At 36.2% G+C, this 19,453-nt stretch overlaps 2 protein-coding genes across 2 annotated transcripts in view; one reads left to right on the top strand and one right to left on the bottom strand.

Moving 5' to 3' along the window:
- The first annotated feature begins 282 nt into the window (after positions 1 to 282).
- Mtcp1 (mature T cell proliferation 1) overlaps positions 283 to 19,453 on the top strand; it is a 53,544-nt gene continuing 34,373 nt past the window's right edge. Inside the window, exon 1 of the mRNA XM_051141704.1 lies at positions 283 to 452. The gene's annotated coding sequence lies outside the window, so the exon portion shown is untranslated. The remainder of the gene's footprint in view (positions 453 to 19,453) is intronic.
- Positions 17,118 to 19,453, bottom strand: part of Brcc3 (BRCA1/BRCA2-containing complex subunit 3) — a 30,825-nt gene continuing 28,489 nt past the window's right edge. Inside the window, exon 10 of the mRNA XM_051141709.1 lies at positions 17,118 to 19,307. Coding sequence (XP_050997666.1) covers positions 19,156 to 19,307 — 152 coding nt within the window. The 3' untranslated portion in view covers positions 17,118 to 19,155. The remainder of the gene's footprint in view (positions 19,308 to 19,453) is intronic.

Below are 19,453 nucleotides of genomic sequence, written 5' to 3'. Positions count from 1 at the left end.
AATCTACTCACAAAGGAAGACTTTAACAGCTTTCCATGGAATCTAGCAATTATTTGTCTGAACTGGCACTGTGTTTGTCAGAGACCTCTGTCAAGGACACTGACCAAGTAGCACAAGGTGGAGCTGACCTCAGTCTTAACATTCTTGTGGTCCACTCTGCCACTTAGCCCAGAGAATTTCACTCCATTCCAGGGTTTCCAGAGTACCTGAGACAGCCAGTCAACTGGGGAGTAGTTCTGCCAGCTGGAGGCCTTGACAAAAGATTTTCTGTACTGGCTGGGGCCCAGGGCCCAGGAGTCTGATAAGGAAGCTCTTCCAGTAAACAGAGCTAATTTGCAAGGAAATACCTGAAGACCTGCAGGAGCTTCTACCAACAAGACCCTCATTTGCCTCCTGCAGAATCTTTAATGCATGTGCTCCACCTTTCTGACACAACTATCCTAGAGACTGAGGTAAGGAGGAAAGACATGGGTAGCATACTGGAAATACGGCCCTCCTCTTGGATAGTCCTCCTGGCAGATGTCTCCTTAGAACTCAGGCTGTACATGCTGCGAGAGCTGCAACAACGGTAGAGCTTGTAGTTTTCAGCCAAGATCCCCTTGCTTCCCTTGGGACCTCCACAGGATAAGGAATGCCAATGTGAATTTAAAAAATCAGGGCAGCGAAATCTGTAGATATCAAGCCATGATCCTAGCTTGTTTTACTTTTCTCAGGGACTAAGACTGAAGTTGTGTCTTTCTTTTGTCTTTTCCTGTAATGAAGTTGTCTTTCTTTTGTCTTTTCCTGTACTAACCTAAACATTCTCATTTTATCTTTGTCTCCCTACTACTGGGAATTGTCTGGCTGCTTGTTAAGGAAGGCCAGTATTATTTCAGCCAACAGTGGTTCTAACTGTGAACCCATAGGATGGAGATGCCTCAAGGAATGACTGTGAATGTTCTAAATAATCAGATTTTTCAAGGAATTTGTTGGAGTCCTTTGTTGGAGATGATACAGATACTCCACAAATTCCATTCCCCATCAGGATCTGTCCTACCTTCTGCCCTGGCCTCTAGGCCTATAACTGTAGCTAAATCTCATTAAAGATTAGTCAAAATGTAGGCATAGTAGTGTAGGCCTGTTATTCCTCCACTGAGGATGATGCCAGAGGATCACAGCTGAGTTGCAGGCCAGTCTGGGTAACTTATTAAGACCCTGTCTCAAAAAAGAAAAAGTAAAAATTGACTAGTTTTAAAGTTTTTATATATGTTTGAAGTTTTTTTATGTATGTTTAAAGATTCATATATAGATATGAGAGAGAGAGAGAGAGAGAGAGAGAGAGAGAGAGAGAGAGAGAGGGTCATGACATAAGAAGAGATACTCAGAGGGAAAAAAAAGTCTTCCTAGAAGGAGGAAGGAAAAAAAAGAAAAGAGCAATAGGATATACGTGACATAAAAGCAAAAGAGTAGCTTCTGGGGAGGGGATGGATACCAGCAGGAAAGAGACATGATGAGGGGGGAGTAAAGAGGAGAAAATTTCAACAAAAACAAAATGCATATGAAAAGTCCATAATAAAACTCATTACTTTGCATATTAATTTTAAAGGAATATTTTATGAATGCCATGGACAGACAGAAGGGCTAGTCGTAGAATTCAGTGGTACAAAACTTGACTAACATGTGAGAGGCCTTGAATTTAATCCTGAAACAGTTCACCCCATCTAAATAAAACAGTATTGTAAAATCAATGCCTTCCAAAAGAACATCAGAAATTGTGCCAATTTTAAAGACATAAAGGATATACAGGTAATTATCCCCGTCTCCATCAAAACCACTTAGCCCCAGTTTCTGGGGAAGGAAAAAAAATCTGATCTCATTTAATTCTTGCAGCACTGTTATGGGACAGGCATTAACATTCTACCACTTTGCAGTTTTAAGAAATAACCAGCTTTGTCCACTCAAAAAGCATGATCTATTATACCAAAAGACATTGTGTGTGTGTGTGTGTGTGTGTGTGTGTGTGTGTGTGTGTGTGTGTGTGTAACTTAAGGTAAGTCAAGATATACACACATCACTTTATGACAAAAGAATCTCTGATGACTACTAATACAATGGGCATGTAAATACAAAAAGTCACTTTCTGTACAATTTGCCACTGACCTGAGAAAGATATGGAATGTCTTTCTGCTGAACTCCAAACTCCTGAATTCACAAAAAGAGGAAGAAAGGATACATATAACTGTAAGGAGTAGTAATAAAAAAGTAACAGATGGACCACTGTGTATATATAAAATAAAAAAGTACCTCAAGAATGTCTTTCTAGATTTAAAAAAAATGCCAGGCAAACATATGTACATTTGAGCACAAAATTATACTTATCCTAAGGATAGACTCTAAAAGAAGAGGCCTGCCAGTATTGAGTCTTTGATATTTGGGGAAGAACTAAGTTATATATTAGCTATTATGCAAATGTGTTGTAACTTTTCAAGTAGAAGTCAGCTAATAGTCACACAGTTGCCCTCATTGATAATTTATGGTTTTTTCCTTTGGTTTTTAGAAGTTTTCCTGTCAGTTATCTAGGAGTGATTCACCTTGTTTTGCTTGGATTACACTGAGCATGAGGGAAAATACTTTGCTATTATTTATTTCTCTCACTCACCACAGACCTGCCATTTCTATTGCCCAGTGCCTAGAAAGATTTATGTCATATATATTTTGATCTAGTTTTGAAATTGTTTTTGATACTGAAATAAAGGTGATATTAAACTAATACAAAGCAACAGAAAATCATTGGCTACAAATGAATTTCTAACCTCTGCAACCTTTAGGAATTCTGTCAGTTTGGTTGTTCTTCCAAGAAACTTGATGTAAATATCCAAACTTTCCTTGCATTGGTTCTTCCTCATATTAAAATAATTGTCTAAAAACAGAAACAATAAGTAACATAAGAGGAAAGTGAGATATACACTAATTTCCTTAATGTATAATGTAGTGATAGTTCATTATTTAAAATTACATAGCCTTCAAAATCTATTTTGAACCTACAACAAGTATGTCTAAATATAAAGATAAAAATACTTTTACAAATTACACTTAACATTTCTTTTAAAAATAATTGAAATTTTAAAAAAGAACTTTTAACTTCCCTAAAAGATTAAGGATCCCTTCATTATAAGCTGAAAAAAGGCGAACAGAATCTTTAAAGAGCAGTATAAAAGCAGACTGTATGATCCTATTGGTGAGTTGGTCAGGATTTGCCTAAAAAAGAAAGAATTCTCTAATTACCACAACAGTTAAAGATGATTCATTCTCCCAGATGTAGTTAAATTATACAATTCATTAATATTCTTAAAAGGTCTCACATTAAAATTAAGAAGAGCATCAAGTTGGGTTTGGATGACTGGAAGTGTGTTTAGAAGCTCATTGGTATTCATAGTTCTCATCACACCATGTTTCCTATAAAAGACAAAAGAAAACCATAAATATCAGAAATTAAGAGTTTGAGAAGCACCATGACATATATATCTTAATATAGAGTTGTGTTTTGCACAAATTTCAAAGCCAACTACATGTGCTTCAGTGTTTACTTACAAATTAATGGTATTTACTGACCCTCTCTTGATTTTTGTGATGTCAGATGAGATCATTCTGTATGCGAGCGACTTTTCATTCAGGTACCTGCTATATCGTCTGATGAATGTTGACATAGTATAGCCTAAAAATGAGGTATGTTATTTCTAACTCAGTGATATTATTTACAATATATCAACAAATGTGAAAGCTTTAATGTACTTGATTTGAAGTATAAAAGCTAGATTTTTTCCCATTAATCTAATCTGACAATTCTCAAGCATTCTGTTAAAGCTTATTTTTTATTTCCTTAAATCTTTGATATGTTGATAGTTATATTATTGAACAGAAAAAAAATGTAATTTTATGAGCTTCTTTCATGTGTTCAATAAAAACTATTATAAATTCTTACCATTTTCTTTACTGTCCCCAGCCTGTTCCTATACCTCCTTTTTACTTTCCTACCCTCAGCAAATGATCCTACCCCATACTTCACAAAGAAACTAGGAAAAGGCCTTAGGACGTCAATGTCTAGCTACACAACTTTAAAATGTACCTTTATTCATCAATTTATTAATTCACCGAACAGTCATTGAGTACCTACTGCAAATCAGGTCTTGTTCTAGGTGTCGGAAGTTCAAAAAGTTCAGCTTTTCTGTGCTTTGGATGTGGAATGAAAGAGCATATTGACCCCCAAACAAAACAAAACAAAAGAGTTAGTGAGAAGTGGAATAAATGAAACTCAGACAAGGAAGTAACATAAAGAAAAGAATGTAGGACAATTTTTGGTAGGCTGGATAAGGCCTTGTTGAGTAAAGACCTAGAGGTTCATTAATAAACTAGTAAGCATTCAAATTTGTGTCAATGAATTAAGGGATTAATTACATCCATGAAATTTTCACCACATCACATCCTTAATAATTTAGAAGCATTTTCTTGAACAAAGAATAGCTTTCAGATATTTTCCTTCTTTGTCACATAGAAATATTTCCATCAAAGACTCATCTTACCTTCTATGACACTTTTATCCAGGAAGTTGTGTAAAGTAAACAAAGAGCTTCGAGAGGCAAGATGTTGAATAAAACGCTGTCAAACATAATGTACCAAGTTTAAAGACTAGTTTTATTTATAGATGCAGTTTATTAATTCATTTAATTAAATGTTTTGCTCTCAAGACTTTCTATCTAACCTCCCCCCCTCTCCATTCTAAATTGCAGAATGATACAAAAATAATGAAATAATGATATATCTATGTATCTCACCAACTAAAATGACAGCTGCTTTTTTTCTGTATGCACCTTGAAGCTAATTTTTATAATAGGAACAAAACATTCAGCTGAGGCGGTGAACACTAATTCCAGCATTCAGAATGCGCTGGACAAGCAAGATGGCTCTATAGGTAAAGGCACTTGTTTCCAAGACTGACCATGCATACAAACAATAAATATATAAATGTAAAACAGTTAAATTTTTTTCTATATTAGATTTTTTTGAAATACAGATTTTTTAGTAAATATCATATTTGATTTAATACTAAATATGTTGAAATGTGCCTGTTTTTCTATAATTATAGTCTTAAAATTAGCTTTATCATGTCTTTCCTATCAAAATGCTACCTACATTTTCCTTGACTTTAAATGTAATGCTCCATATTTCATCTTTGTGGATTTTATGGTTTTCTATATGTAGTAGGATAAGGATGTCATTCTATTTTGTGATATCCACTTGGGTTGATATATTTTATTTGAAATTGACCCCCCCATAATTTTCCTCACATTTTTAGAGCTACCAATCTCTTTGTAAATATGATTCTTGTCGAGGCACCTATTATTATACATATGTATTTTTTATTCTATAGATAGTATTCTGTGTAATTACCATTACTTTACAATAAGTTTCAAAATACAACCAATTATTGAACATTAATTTTTAGTCCAAAGCTTACTAAAATTAAAGGCTTATGAATTTGAAATAGAAAAATAATATTATAGAATATTTCAGCTGTTCTGTGGAAGAAATAGGCATGTGAACATACAATACCATCAGATGTTGAGTCTCCCTCAAAAAAGTAAAGCAGTTATGCAGTAATACATTTGTGGGTAGGGGTCCCAGTATAAATAATCTGAAGGGTAATCTAAATATTCAATATCTATTCTATTATTTACCTTATTATCCAGTGGGTATTTTAGTAGTTGATAACTGGTATATTTATAAGAATACTTATTTCAAAGATACAATCATTAGTGAAAGAAAAAATGTAATTTGGTTAGTTTACCTTTCACTAATGGAAGTAAAAGGTAGACAGGCCTTTACAAAGACTATTTCGCAATTTTTCTATTTATGGTTCTTTGTAATAAAAGTAAAGAAGCATTGGACATGTACTACACTTACCTCATTTCCATAAACCATGAGGTGATGTGTGGTGACCAGAGCTTTGAAGACCACCACCCAGCTGCTACTTCTAGCTTTGGCAGAAAGGACATTAGCCAGATGTTCAACACTCATATTTGTTTGGTTTATATACTGTAGTAGACCTAGAGATGGTGAAAAGTATTAAAATACAAATTAAGAAATAATTTTTAATTCACTTCATGTAGCTTTCTTTTCATTTTACTATCTGATGCACTGGTATTCATTTTCTGTCTCTCTGTCTCAGTCTGTCTGTCTGTCTCTCATACATACATACATACACACACACACACACACACACACACTTGAAGTGCGGTAATATATCTGGCCTACCCATATTAATATGTACATATATGTGTATATTGTTATTAATGTCATGAACAAAAATAGGAAATTAGAGCTTTTATTTTGAGATAGGGTTTCATATATACAACAGGGTTTATGCCAGTATATGCTGGGGATGTGATGCTGAGAATCAAACCCAGGTTTTTGTAATGCTAGAAAAGCACTCTACCAACTGAGACACAGTCCCAGTTGGAAGTTGGCATTCTAATTCCACCATCTTATGTCACTAGTCTGTTATTTAAATACTTTTTAATATTCTAGAATTTGGTATTAAAAAGGCCATTGATTCTGGGCCTTCTGGCACATGTCTGTAATCCCAATACTAGAGAGGCAGACGCAGGAGGATTGGAACAAATTGGAGAGCAGTCTTGGCTATATAGCAAATTCCAGGATAGACTGGGCTACCTAGGAGATTCTGTCTCAAAATACCAAAACCCAAAACAAAAACAAAACAGAAACAAACAAACCCTCCAGAGGTTCTTCTCTGCTTAATGGAAGGTACAAGTAGTGATCTGGAACTTTCCCTCATGAGGTGTTGAGGGGATGGGGAAAGGAGAGAAAGGGTCTCTGGTAGAGGTGGCAGCCTCCTACTCACTGGCCAGATGTTTTGGCTTTGGTTCCATGGGCTCATCGGTGGTCGCCCCAAGGGCAGCATTGGACATAGCCGATCCCATGTTCTAGTCGGGGGCCCCAGAAAGACAGTTACCACAAGGATGAGTGCTATACAGATGGCTGTGATGGTGTTTCTTCCCGACCAGCGGGGGACCAGCACCCTGGGCAAAGGACCAGCAGCCCCCGCAGGTGACCGTTACTAAGCGACCTTTTCTTTCTGTCACGACAGACTTCCAGCATTGTGAAGTAGATTTTGAACTTGCAGAGCACTATATTTAAACTTGCAAAACACAGGAATTTTGGCAGACTGCTAAGAAAGGTGGCCAGTGGTCTGAAAGGGCAGTGTAGGACACTTGTTTGGGCTCTGGACTTGTAGCTAGCATCTCGACAGAAGTGGAGAGTTAACAGTAAAACAAGCAGAAACTATTTAACTGTTGCTAACAATAATTTTTCTTCTCAGACTCAAATTTGCAGTTAGTCCCATCCAGAATATGTTAAATTTCCAATATACTTTTTTTTTCGTTTAAATCTTTCACTACTTTTCTCATTGTGGTTATACTTTTCCATTAAACCTTTGAAGGCGTTCATAGTAATTACACTAAATTGCTTTAAAATGTTTCTGGGGCTGAAGTGATGCCTCAGCCATGTAGCGCACTGATTGCTCTTCCAGAGCCATGGGCTCTGAACTGTAACTTTCGTCCCAGGAGATCCATTATGGATTTCTAGCTTCATTGTACACAGCAGGCACATGGTGCATAGGCATACTTAGGCAAACACACACACACACACACAAATAAAATCTCAAAAATTAAATGTTCATTTGTTAATTCTATCATATCTGATATTTTGTATGTTTTAATTAATTCTTCCCTTATGTACAATAACATTTTTCTGTTTCTTCCTTTACCTACTAATTTTTTTTTACCTACTAATTTTTATTTTGCTGCCAAATAGTGTTGATTTTGCTTACTAGAGGCAAAATGTGCTGTTTTGCACAGTTCATAGATATGGAGTTATAAAATATATAAATGACTGGCATTTTCACTGAGAAAATTATACTCAAGGATTATTTATGCTGTATCAGGCAATACTTCACTTAAATTTTTAATATTTAATTTAAAAATTATTTTAATATTTAATTTAATATCCTACTTCCTGACCATATCATAAAATTTGTCTATTCATCTACTAATGAGCATTTGGTCTGTTTTGCCCTTGAACTATTGATTAATATGCAACTATTTGTTTGACTACTCCCTTTCAGTTTTTTGGCCATCTTAATTTATTTCAAATTTAATTTATTTATATTTTGTGGTGCTAGGCCTTCCACACAGTAGACAATTGCTCTACCATTAAGTTACCTTAACTCCCAGATTATGAGTTGATTTTGTCTCTTTATTCACAAGTTATAAGATACCTATATATTATGGATTCATGGCCCCTGGGATATATCATTTTCATTTCATTTTGATTGTTTTTTCACTTCTGGGGAGGGGGGTTGAGACAGGGTTTCTCTATGTAACCTTGGCTGTCCTGAGACTCACTCTGTAGACCAGCCTGGCCTCAAACTCAGAGATCTGCCTGCCTCTGCCTCCTGAGTGCTGGGGTTAAAGGTGTGTGACACCACACCCAGCTGGTATCTTCATTTTCTTAATAGTGATTTAAAATAATAATTATTTATTTGATAAAATATAATTTATCCATCTTCTTTGTTACTTATGCTTTTGGTGTTTTAGCTAAAGATTCCTTGCCTAATTTTATTATATATATGAATTATCATATATTATTATATATTATGTATATGCATTCCTATTTTGAAGGAGTTTTAAAGTCTTAGAGCATATATGTAAGTCTACAGTAAATCTAAAATTTCACATTTATTTATTATGTACACACACATACAAACCATGGTATGTCTGTGGAGCTGAATAGATAATTTATAGGAGTCTTATTACATATGTCATATATATCTTAATATTTTGCAGCCAAAGTGATGCCTAAGTATTTAACCTTTTATTTTACTATAGATGGAAGTAGTTTTATTCTCAAATTAATCATTATTAGTATATAGGCGTACTGCTGCTTTTGTTGATTGGATTTGTAGTATGTACAGACACAAAGGGGCAATAGCATCATATGGAGCTCAGAAGACAACTTGTAGAAAGGCAATTTTCTTTCTGTATGATGTTCATTCCTGGAATTTAACTCAGGGCAGCAGGCACTTTTACTCGTTGAGCCATGATTCTGGCATGTACAACTGTAAAGAGCTCATTTATTAGCTCTAATAGTTTGTGTATGTGTCATATGCAAATAAATCAACACTATTTTCATCAGGTATGGTGGAGCATAGTTATAATCCAAGAACTCAACAGGTAAAGGCAGGAGGAGGATGAGTTTAAGGTCAACCTGAGCTACAAATTGAGTTCCAGGCCAGTCTAAGCTATGTATCAAGACATAAATAATAAATAAAACAAAGAACATAGTTTTGTACCTTTTCCAATTTGGAGGAGCTCTTTCTCTTTCTCTTAACAAATGTCATGGCTAATATCTCCAATATAATGAAGTGGAAGGAACAGAGTACAGCTGATTTTATGCAGAAAGCATTCAGGGTGTTTATAGTTGTGGGTTATTCATATATGACGCTTGGTTGAGGAAGTTCCTTCCCTCTCTAGTATGTCTAGTGATTTCTTTATAAAAATGTGCTGGCTTTGGTCACTTATTCCTGGAGAGATATGAGTAATATCTACTCACCTCAGCTAACCAATGATTTAAAGGCAACTGCATTACCAATAGCCCATTCCAGCATGGATGGTAGCTCACGAAAGTTGGAAACCAAGAACTCACTGCACAATTTGAAGCCAGCTCAACAGGTAATAGAAGGTCTTTTAGGTACATTAATTTGTGTAAGAGTGTTTCTAGTCAGTCCTTACTGCTTACATATGCTTGGGGACAGAGGGGCCTGGTGAAAGAGACTTTCTAGAAGTATTAAGTTATTTACTTCATGTGTCATGATGTCTTTCCCTGCAGGATGGAATGTCTCACCTCATCTTAGAACACCCTATGTCTTCAGCTTTCCTCCAAGGTGAAAGGTTTCATCTCAGAGGAAGTTGCTATACAACAACTTACCCTGCATCTCTTGGATGGATCCTGTAATTTTGTTATTTGTTATTTTCCCTCCTTGTCATCATAGTCATAATCTTCTTTTTCTTGACAATTTTACTTTATAGCCCAGTCTGGCCTGAAACTACTAATAACCTTCCTGTTTCAGCAGCATCTTGAATACTGGGATTATAGCTGGGAACCACCACACCTACCTCTATTCTGTCTCTCTCTCCTTGTCTCTGTCTCTCTCTCTCTGTATGTTGTACAATTGTCATTGGGCTTTTATGAACTAATTGAAAGCAAGCTGTAAACATTACACATCGTTCCTAAATATTTAGGTGCTCTAGTTTTAAAAACAAGGGTACTCCTGAACCTATAACATTGTCAAACAGGAGACCAACTTTAAGAATCACTAATTCAGTTTGTTATCAGCATATACAATAAGAGGAGGCAAGGATTCCAACTTTCTCTATCATTTTATCAAACATCAGACAGGGAAACATTGAAATAAGAAAGCCTGACTGAAAGCTGCACCGGCTGTGGGATACTTTATTGCTAAAGAATCTTGTTAACACTATAGCTAACAGTTTTATATTCTATCATATGCTTAGTAAAGCCAAACAGAAGGCCTCAGGCCTCTTAAGAAGACAGAAAATGAGAAACTGTCTCATGTCAGCATCCTGGGGGAGATAAGGTTAGAGGAATGTGTCCTTGAAGCAATACAAGCCTTACATTGTCTTGCTTTCTGGGAGTATAAGATATTCTATCAAGACTAGAGTTACAAGTCAATTTTGTTTGAATGGGTACATGCTTGCAAGGTTACCAGGCCACCATAGCACGTCCGTTTTCTATACTGAGCTATGAGTTCTCAGGGACATAGGGCACTTCATCAAATATAGTCTAGCAAATTGTACTTAGAGGAGTTCTACCAAATACATTATTTTAGGCAACAGCACAAGAATGACAGTAACTATGATTCCTTAAGTATTATAATCAGTTGAAGGATGCTTTTGGGACAGGCTCCTAAACTGGAGCCTAACCAGCTCAATATTTCATTAATGCAAGCACAATAAGGAATATTAGCAGTTTCACATTTTACTTTGACAAAAAAGTATTTTGTACAATTACACTTATATACCAAACTGTCATATATTTATGATACACTGGAATATGTGTTTTGTGAGCAAAAACTCACAAAAGTGGGGGAGATTAATATGCTTAGTGAAATGTCGTCCAGTATTGTTTATCCCACAGAGAATAAAACTTGATAGTTATCCTGCTGTCAAATGGCAGAATTCACTATAGGCTACAGTCCCTGAGGTAATGAAAATGAAATGCGGTGCATTTGATGTTGCTGTTGGGTGGGGTCATCTTTTGTTTGTTTGTTTTCAAGACAGGGTCTCTGTGTAGCCTTGGCTGTCCTGGACTTGCTTTCTAGACCAGGACTGGCCTCGAACTCACAGCGATCCACCTGCCTCTGCCTCCGGAGTGCTGGGATTACAGGCGCTAATCTAATTTTAAAACAACTTTTACTGCAAGTTTTGTCCAAACTCTGTAAGAATTTCTTTAGACAGGTGGTAGTGGCACACACCTTTAATCCCAGCACTCGGGAGGCAGAGGCAGGTGGATCGCTGTGAGTTCGAGGCCAGTCCTGGTCTAGAAAGCAAGTCCAGGACAGCCAGGGCTACACAGAGAAACTCTCTCTCAAAAAACAAAGAACTTCTTTTAAAAATTGAGGCAGGATCTCATTCCATAGTCCAGGCTGGCCTCAACAACAATCCCTCGGTATCAGTCTTCTAATGCTGGAGTTACAGACATGAGCAAGTGCATTCAGTTCTAAAAGGACTTGAGCTTTTCAGCTTTGTTTTTTTTTCAGTGTTGAGGGTTGAATATAAGATTGTTTCCTCCACCACCACCCCTTTTTCCTTTTTGTTTCATAAGACCTTCGATAGGGATTTTGTTGAATCCTAAGGACCACTTTCAAAGATACAGCTATCTTCACAATATTAATTTTGACAATCCAAAAGCATGAGAAGTCGTTCATCTTCCAGTTTTGCCTTTAAGTTCTTTCCTTAGTGACTAAGTTTTCATTGTATGTTTCACCTCCTTGTTTAGGTTTATACTTAGTTATTTTTCTATATTAAGTGAGATATTTTTCCAGATTGATTTCATTCTCCCCAGGTCCATTATGGTGTATGAAAGGCTTCCGTGTGTTCATTTTGTGTCTATTGTGTTTCTATTTCTGTGAAAATATCATGACCAAAAGCAACTTGGGAAGGAAAAGGTTTATTTCATCTTACAAATCTCAGGTCACAGTCCATCACTGGGGTATGCCAGGGCAGGAACTCAAAGCAAGACCCTGGAGACAAGAACCAAAGCAGAAACCATGATAGAACATTGCTTGCTGGCATGCTCCTCATGGTTTGCTCAACCTGCTTTCTTATACCACCCAGGACTACCCACCTAGGGGTTTACACCGTCTCCTGTGGGATGAGTCTACCAACATCAATCATTAATTAAGAAAACGCATCAGATGTATATTTAAAGATTTTTTTCATCCTGGATACCAGGAACATAAAAAAAGAGTAGATATATTTAACCATAACAAACTGTGATTCATCAAACAGCACAAACTTTCATTTCATGGAGTTTCTCTGTTAACGTTGATTTACACTATCGCTTGTCTTATCATGTGGGAACATAAGTTATGTGGTCAAAACATAAGGATTTTGAACTAATGTTGATTCGGGTTGTGTTACCTTGTATCGTCTTTCACAGTGCTGCCAGTTGAAAAGGGAAGCATTATGTTTACAAATCTGTTTTGAAATGTTTGCCAAAATTTTGGTAGTATCTTTAATAAAGATGTTTGTCTTCAGAACAAAAAGAAAAAAGAAAGAAAAAGAAAATGCCCCACAGCTTTGCCTACCAATCAATCTAGTAGGTGCATTTTCTTAAGTGAGGACCTGTCTTTCTAAATGATTCTATCTTGTGTCAAGTTGACATAAAACTAGCCAGCATATTTTGTACCCTGCTACTTTGAAGAAAATGTTTATTGGTTCTAAGAGGTTTTCAGTGATGTATTTAGAATTTTTGAAATAATGGGATCATGTTATGTGCAATTAGGGATAATTTACTTCTTTCCTATTTGTATTCTTTTATTTTATTCTCTTACTTTACTACTTTAAGTGAAGAGAGTGAGCACCCTTGTTTTATTCCTGACAAATGCTTTCAGTTTCCAGCATCTACTACCTTGTTGGCTATAGGTTTAGTGTACAAAGCCTTTACTATGTTGAACAATGTCCCTTCTATTCCATTGTTTTAATGTTTTTGATGTACATTTCTACATTTTCATGAGGTCTAACAACTATCATTTTTGTAGGTTTTCTAAAATACCACTGCTAAAACCAAAGTTATACAGATTTACTACTGTTTTAATATTTTAATAGCTGTAAGTTCTTACATATAAGTCTTTGATACATTTTTAGTTAATACTCATATATGACATGGAGTGAGAGCCCAGATTTTTTATTATTCTGTGCAGATATTTAGTTGTCAACCAGCTGTTGAAATAATTATTGTTTCTTCACTCAATAGTCTTGGCATTTTTGTTAAAAATCAGTTCACCATATACATATGCATTCATTTCTGGACCCAATTCTATTCACTATTAGTGCAAATAGTGTTTGAAGTCCAGCATCTCGGTGGCAGGTGTGTTCATTAGCTACTAAACTGTCATTTCTATTTGATCTTAATAGGCAGAGATAAGAACAGGGGATATATAGATGCACTGATCATTCTCTCAATATATACGTACATGTAACTCTCTTTTAAAATGATATCAACTTCCTATTTCCATTTAACACCACTGGGAGTAATCTTATCCTTCCTTTTTACATATCTGTAAATAATGTCTCAAGCGTGAAAACACTAGCTTCAACTCTCCTCAATACATGTATATTTGCTCAATCACTTTGTTTAATGTTAGAAGTCATCTCCTCTTCACTCTGAGGGTACTGACACAGGACAACTTTCACCAGATCTTGTTCCTGCCCTTATGCCTTCATGCACTAGCCCCAGCCAGTGGGCACCCTGACACCTCCCCCATTCCTCTTTGCACAATACCTATTCTAAGCATTGCTACTCTGATTAGATTATATACACACACACACACAATTCAAATTGCTATAATTATTCCAATGCAAAGAGTTTAAAAGTTGATGAGAAATGTTGAGGTTGCCTGTTTGGATCCCAGACTGTGTATATGGATGCTCCCATCACTGAGGTAAGGAATGTAAGAGAATACAGGTTAGGCTAAAAAACATGTTAAGATTTAGATTTATCCAATCAGTGTGACACCTGGGTAGTAGGGGCCCAAGCCTTTAGTCCCAGCACTCAGGAGGCAGAGGCAAGCAGATCTCTGTGTTCATGGCCAGCCTGGTCTACAGAGCTAGTTCCAGGACAGCCAGGGCTACACAGAGAAACCTGTAACAAAAAAACCAATAAATAAATAAATAAATTCAATGTGGCAATAAGACCGCCTAGTGGAAATACATAATGGGTAGCTGGAAATCTAAGTTGGGAGACAGAAGTATAAATAGAGAGCTATAGAGAGAAATTGATTTATCTGTAACTGCATAGAGAGGCTTATGAATTTTAGAAGGGAGGAATGGCTTCAAGGGCTTCAAAGACAAATTCGGAAGGCAGGTTCCGGTATAGAAAATAAGGAAGCAGGAGTCAGGCATGGTATTGTATGCCTGTAATCTTAGCACTCCGGAACTAGAGGCAAGAAAACTGCTAGATCAACACCAGCTTGGGTGGTAGAGAACACAGATTATTTTGAGACAGGGTTTCTGTGTAGTCTTTGCTGTAATTAACTAAGTTTTGTAGGCCATCTGGCGCTGAACTCCAGAGATGCGCCTGCCTCTGTGCTGGGACCACAGGTACCCACCACTGCGTCCACCTCCCATCAGTTTTGACTATGATAGAAAAGGGAAAATCAGAGAGAATACAAGGTTGTGTGTTGGAATGCAATGTTTTGTGTAAAGGTAAATCATATAAGTGTAACTAGGAAAAGTATCCTATCTCATGCATACCATTGTTCTTTCTGATGACCAACATTTTTAAAGTATGAACACTGACAGAAAAGTAACCTTTTTTCTTTTGGTTTAGTTTGTTGTTGTTTCAAGATAGGGTCTTTCTGTGTTATCTTGGCTGTCCTGGACTTGCTTTGTAGACCAGGCTGGCATTAAAATCAGAGATCCACCTGCCTCTGGCTCCCTGAGTGCTGGGATTACAGGCGTGCACCACTGCACCTAGTTCCAGAAAGGTAACCTTGATGGTCATCTAGTATAATTTTATTCATGAAAATGAAGCACAGACTTGTGTTCATAGTTAGCCTTTTGGACTATTCAAATAATTTCATCCCCACCCCCAAGGTTTTCCTTTTATCACTTACCCTCCTTCCTCTCTTTTCTGAGGCAGGTGTCATACTGTAGCCCAACTGGCTGGGAACTATATTACTCGGCCTGCCTCTAAACTTGTGGTCATTTTCTTGCCTCAGCCTTCTGAGCTCTGGCACTGTGGGCATGTGCCACTATATATGGCTCATCCACCACTCATTATTTCATAAATGAAACCTTACTTCCTACTAACTTCTACTAGATTTTTATATACATTCGTTTATATGTATATAAATCTATAAAATGTTAGTGCAGGAAGAGACTTACGTACTAAGTAGATTTAAGGTAGAAAACTCAAGGTTAGGGATCGGCCTAAATGAACCTTTCTGTCACACTGTAATAAAAATACAATGCCATACAATGACCACTTCCTGACTCTGGAAACCATCAATCTTGTCTCCTTTTCATTAATTCTGGCATTTCAACAATGCTCTAGAAATGCAACCATACAGTAAGTGATCTTTTAAGACTAGCTCTCTTTTTCATTTACTATAATGCCCCAAGGCTCATCGAAGTTATATATATTAGCTGTGTGTTCTATAAAAATAACTTTTATTTACCTGATTTAATTATCATCTTGAAGTTTACTGCCTCCATCTGCTAACCTAGGCCTAGTCCTGGAAGCTTCTAGTCTCTGTACAGTCTAACCTAGGCCTAGAAGGTTTTCAGCCTCCGAGACTTACTGCTGAATAAGCTCACCCTTTCTAGCTCTTTCTGAGCTCTGGCTGGCTGGTTCAACTCAGCTGTTCTGGCTCAAACTCCTCTCCAAGCTGACTGATTCAATCTGGCTCCTCTCAGCTTCTGTCTGAATTGCTCTGCTTGGACTCAAACTAACTCTAGCAAGCTGCTCTAATCTTCTGGCTCCTTCTGTCCTCACCTGTGTCGAGCCTGTTCCCTCTCTCTGCAACCTGTCTGTGTACAACTGTCCCAGGATAAATGCCTCCTCTTCTCTCCCTCGCTGTGCTCTCTACCTTAAGTTGCCTCTCATTTTCCCTGTTCTCATGAGAGAGTTGGGCATAGCCTATTCTAACTCATTCTGTCAAATCTTTCCCTGATCCATTAGTCTGCCCCTCAATTAGATGTCACTTTGAAACATGGGTGCTTGCTTCTACAAACTAATTTTACCTTCACTGGGAATAAAGATGTGGGCTAAGAGTAAGTCTGTATTCTAGCCAGAGGGATTAAAGATGCATGGCATGTTCTGCATTCCAGCTGCATCAGATAGACCTAGGTCTTCAAATGTGATTGATCCCTTGCCACAGCAGCCATGTTTCTGGATTAAAATTCCTCCACAATGTTTCTTTCCACTACATAGTAGTATTCCATGGTAAGAATAGTTTATTTAGGTATTTACCCACTGCAGAATATTTGGGTTGTTTCTCATTTGCAGCTATCACAGATAAAGCTGCCAAGAAAAATTTTGTAGAAGTTTTTGTGCCAAGACAATATGACTGTGGGTCAGATTACGTGTATGTTTAACTTTATAAAAATTTCCAAACCCTTCTACCAAGTAGCTGTAGTTTATATTTCTGTAATGAGAAATCTAGTTTGCATCCTCAACAGTATTTGGTATTTTCACTGTTTTCTCTTTAGCAATCCTGATAAGTATATGCTACATCATACTGTAGTTTTAAGTCTCCAATGACTTATAAGGTTCAATATATTTTCACATAATTACCTGCTATGTACAATACCTTCTTTCAGGACAATGTTTATGTCTTTTTTCATTTTCTACTGGAGTTGTTTATTTTTTAAGTTTTAAGCATATTTTCTTTTCCACTGATCAAATATTACAGTTTTCTCTTTATTTTTTTGCATAATAGAAAAATTTAACTCTGGTGAAGTCCAATGTATCTTACTTTGTTTTCTTATGGATTGTGCTTTTTAGTTGAATATTAAGTACTTGACTCCTGAATATTTTTCTTGAATGATTTTTTTCTAGGTTTTTCATCTTAATTTAAATCCATGATACATTTTGAGGTCCTGTTAGGATATAATTTGTTGGCCTGTAGAGGTACAATTTGTTGAAATGATTATCCTTTCTTCCTTGAATCACTTTTGTGCTTTTTCAAAATTAGTTAAGCATATTATTCCAGGTTTGTTTCTGAATTTTTCTTTCCTGTTCCATTGATTCTTCTGCAAATATCATAGTATCTTGATTACTACAGCTTTAAAATAAGTCTTGAAGCCATGTAATGTGAGCACTCCAACTTTATATTTCTCAAAGTTGATTCAGTTTAATAAATTGTATGTCAGGTATTTGTATCTGCCCTATAAAAAAGAAAATAAACAAATAACAATTGTAGTGGGAGGGAATTAGGGAAAATAAAGCATTTATATTCCATATGCCCTGAGAATATTTGTTCTCAAATGTGTAAGTATGCCTCAGAATCAGCTGAGTAGGTCATGTCCTGCTGCAAGTGGTTCTGGAACACTGAAAAACAATGATCTAGGGAAAAATGAGACAAACCAAAAGCACAAAATATCACCGCAGTTGGGACTGATGCTATCTGTTTACTTTCTTTTTTACTCTTTTTCCAATTCCTACTTTAGTTTCCAGGATGCAATAGGTTCAACTTTTCTCTGAAGACACATTTACAATCAATAGTATCATATGAAGGAATATACACTCATCACATGTTTTGAAGTGTGATTTCTATTACAACCTAAACTCTAATATTTCTAAAATAAACATGGTCATATTATAATTGAATTCTTAGACAAGACCAGTAAGAATTTGCTTTAGACTCAAATAAACTAGAGCTCACTGTTTGTTTAAAAGGGTATCCACACAGATCCAAATTTAGATATATCATGATGTATTTAGACATCAAGAATGAAGTCATGATACACAATTCTAAATACGAATAATCAACAGAGGTGGGTGCTGATGACCTCAACTGTCCTTCCATTAACCCTATAGTACTTAGGATTCACTTGCCTAGCAAAACATCAAACTGTAAAATAGAAATACCAAGTGTTCTTCTTCCTTTATCTTATATTGGATAGATATATCTGAAAATAAAAACAGACTTCAAATTCTAAAATGTTTATGTTGCTGGTACACATCTTTAATGCCATCATAAGAAAAGCAGAGGCAAGTGGATTTCTCTGAGTTCCATACTAGCGAGACTACATGAGACATTGTCTCAAAAATTATGCTGGTTATTTTCATTGAGAATAAACATTTTATGGCAAGCATAGTAGGTGGTACATGCTTTTCATCCCAGTACTGCAGAATCAGAAGCAGGTGGATGTCTGTGAGTTTGAGGGCAGCTTAGTGGGGTATGCATAGTGAGTTCCAGGACAGCTAGGCATACACATTAATACTCTGGCTCAAAAAATAGAATAAATATTCTAAAAATTTAAGATAAACTTTTCAGTTTATTTGCAGATATTCCTCACTAATGTACCTCCTATACCCCTTAAAAATAACTTTCAAATTTGCTTAAATCATCCTGCATGTTTTCTTTTACAGCAATTACAGGTAAGAGACTCCTATAAGCTCTGGGGAAATTTTAGGAAAATATCTTGTGTTTTTATATTCATCAAACTATTTGTTGGTATATAAAAAGTGCTGCTGTATTATTTGTCTAAATAGGAATTGTATAATAGTTTGGGACCATATTCAGCACACAAACCAAAAAAAATATTACCACATTTTTTTTGTTCTCCTGCTTTATTCTAGGGAAGACAGCTCTTTCATAAGCTCTTCCTTTTCTTGTTGCAACTCCTGCAAATGCTGCTGGTTTTGTTCCAATCTGTCCTCCAACCACTGCAGTAGAGGGCCACTGACTGCTGACATCTGACTGCACAAATTCTTGGTAAACACTTCAATAAAAAAAAGAAGAAAAAGCATATGAGATAACTATGGGAAAATCCGATCTACTGGGACACCACTACTATACTAACAGTCCACAACAAAGTCTAAAGTACCATGAATGTGACTGTTAAATGATTTTCAGTAGTCAACCAAG

Source organism: Acomys russatus, chromosome X (assembly GCF_903995435.1).
Source record: "Acomys russatus chromosome X, mAcoRus1.1, whole genome shotgun sequence".
In the NCBI taxonomy this organism is placed as follows: domain Eukaryota; kingdom Metazoa; phylum Chordata; class Mammalia; order Rodentia; family Muridae; genus Acomys; species Acomys russatus.
Note: the sequence above shows the minus strand (reverse complement) of the source record. Positions and strands in the feature narration are given on the sequence as shown.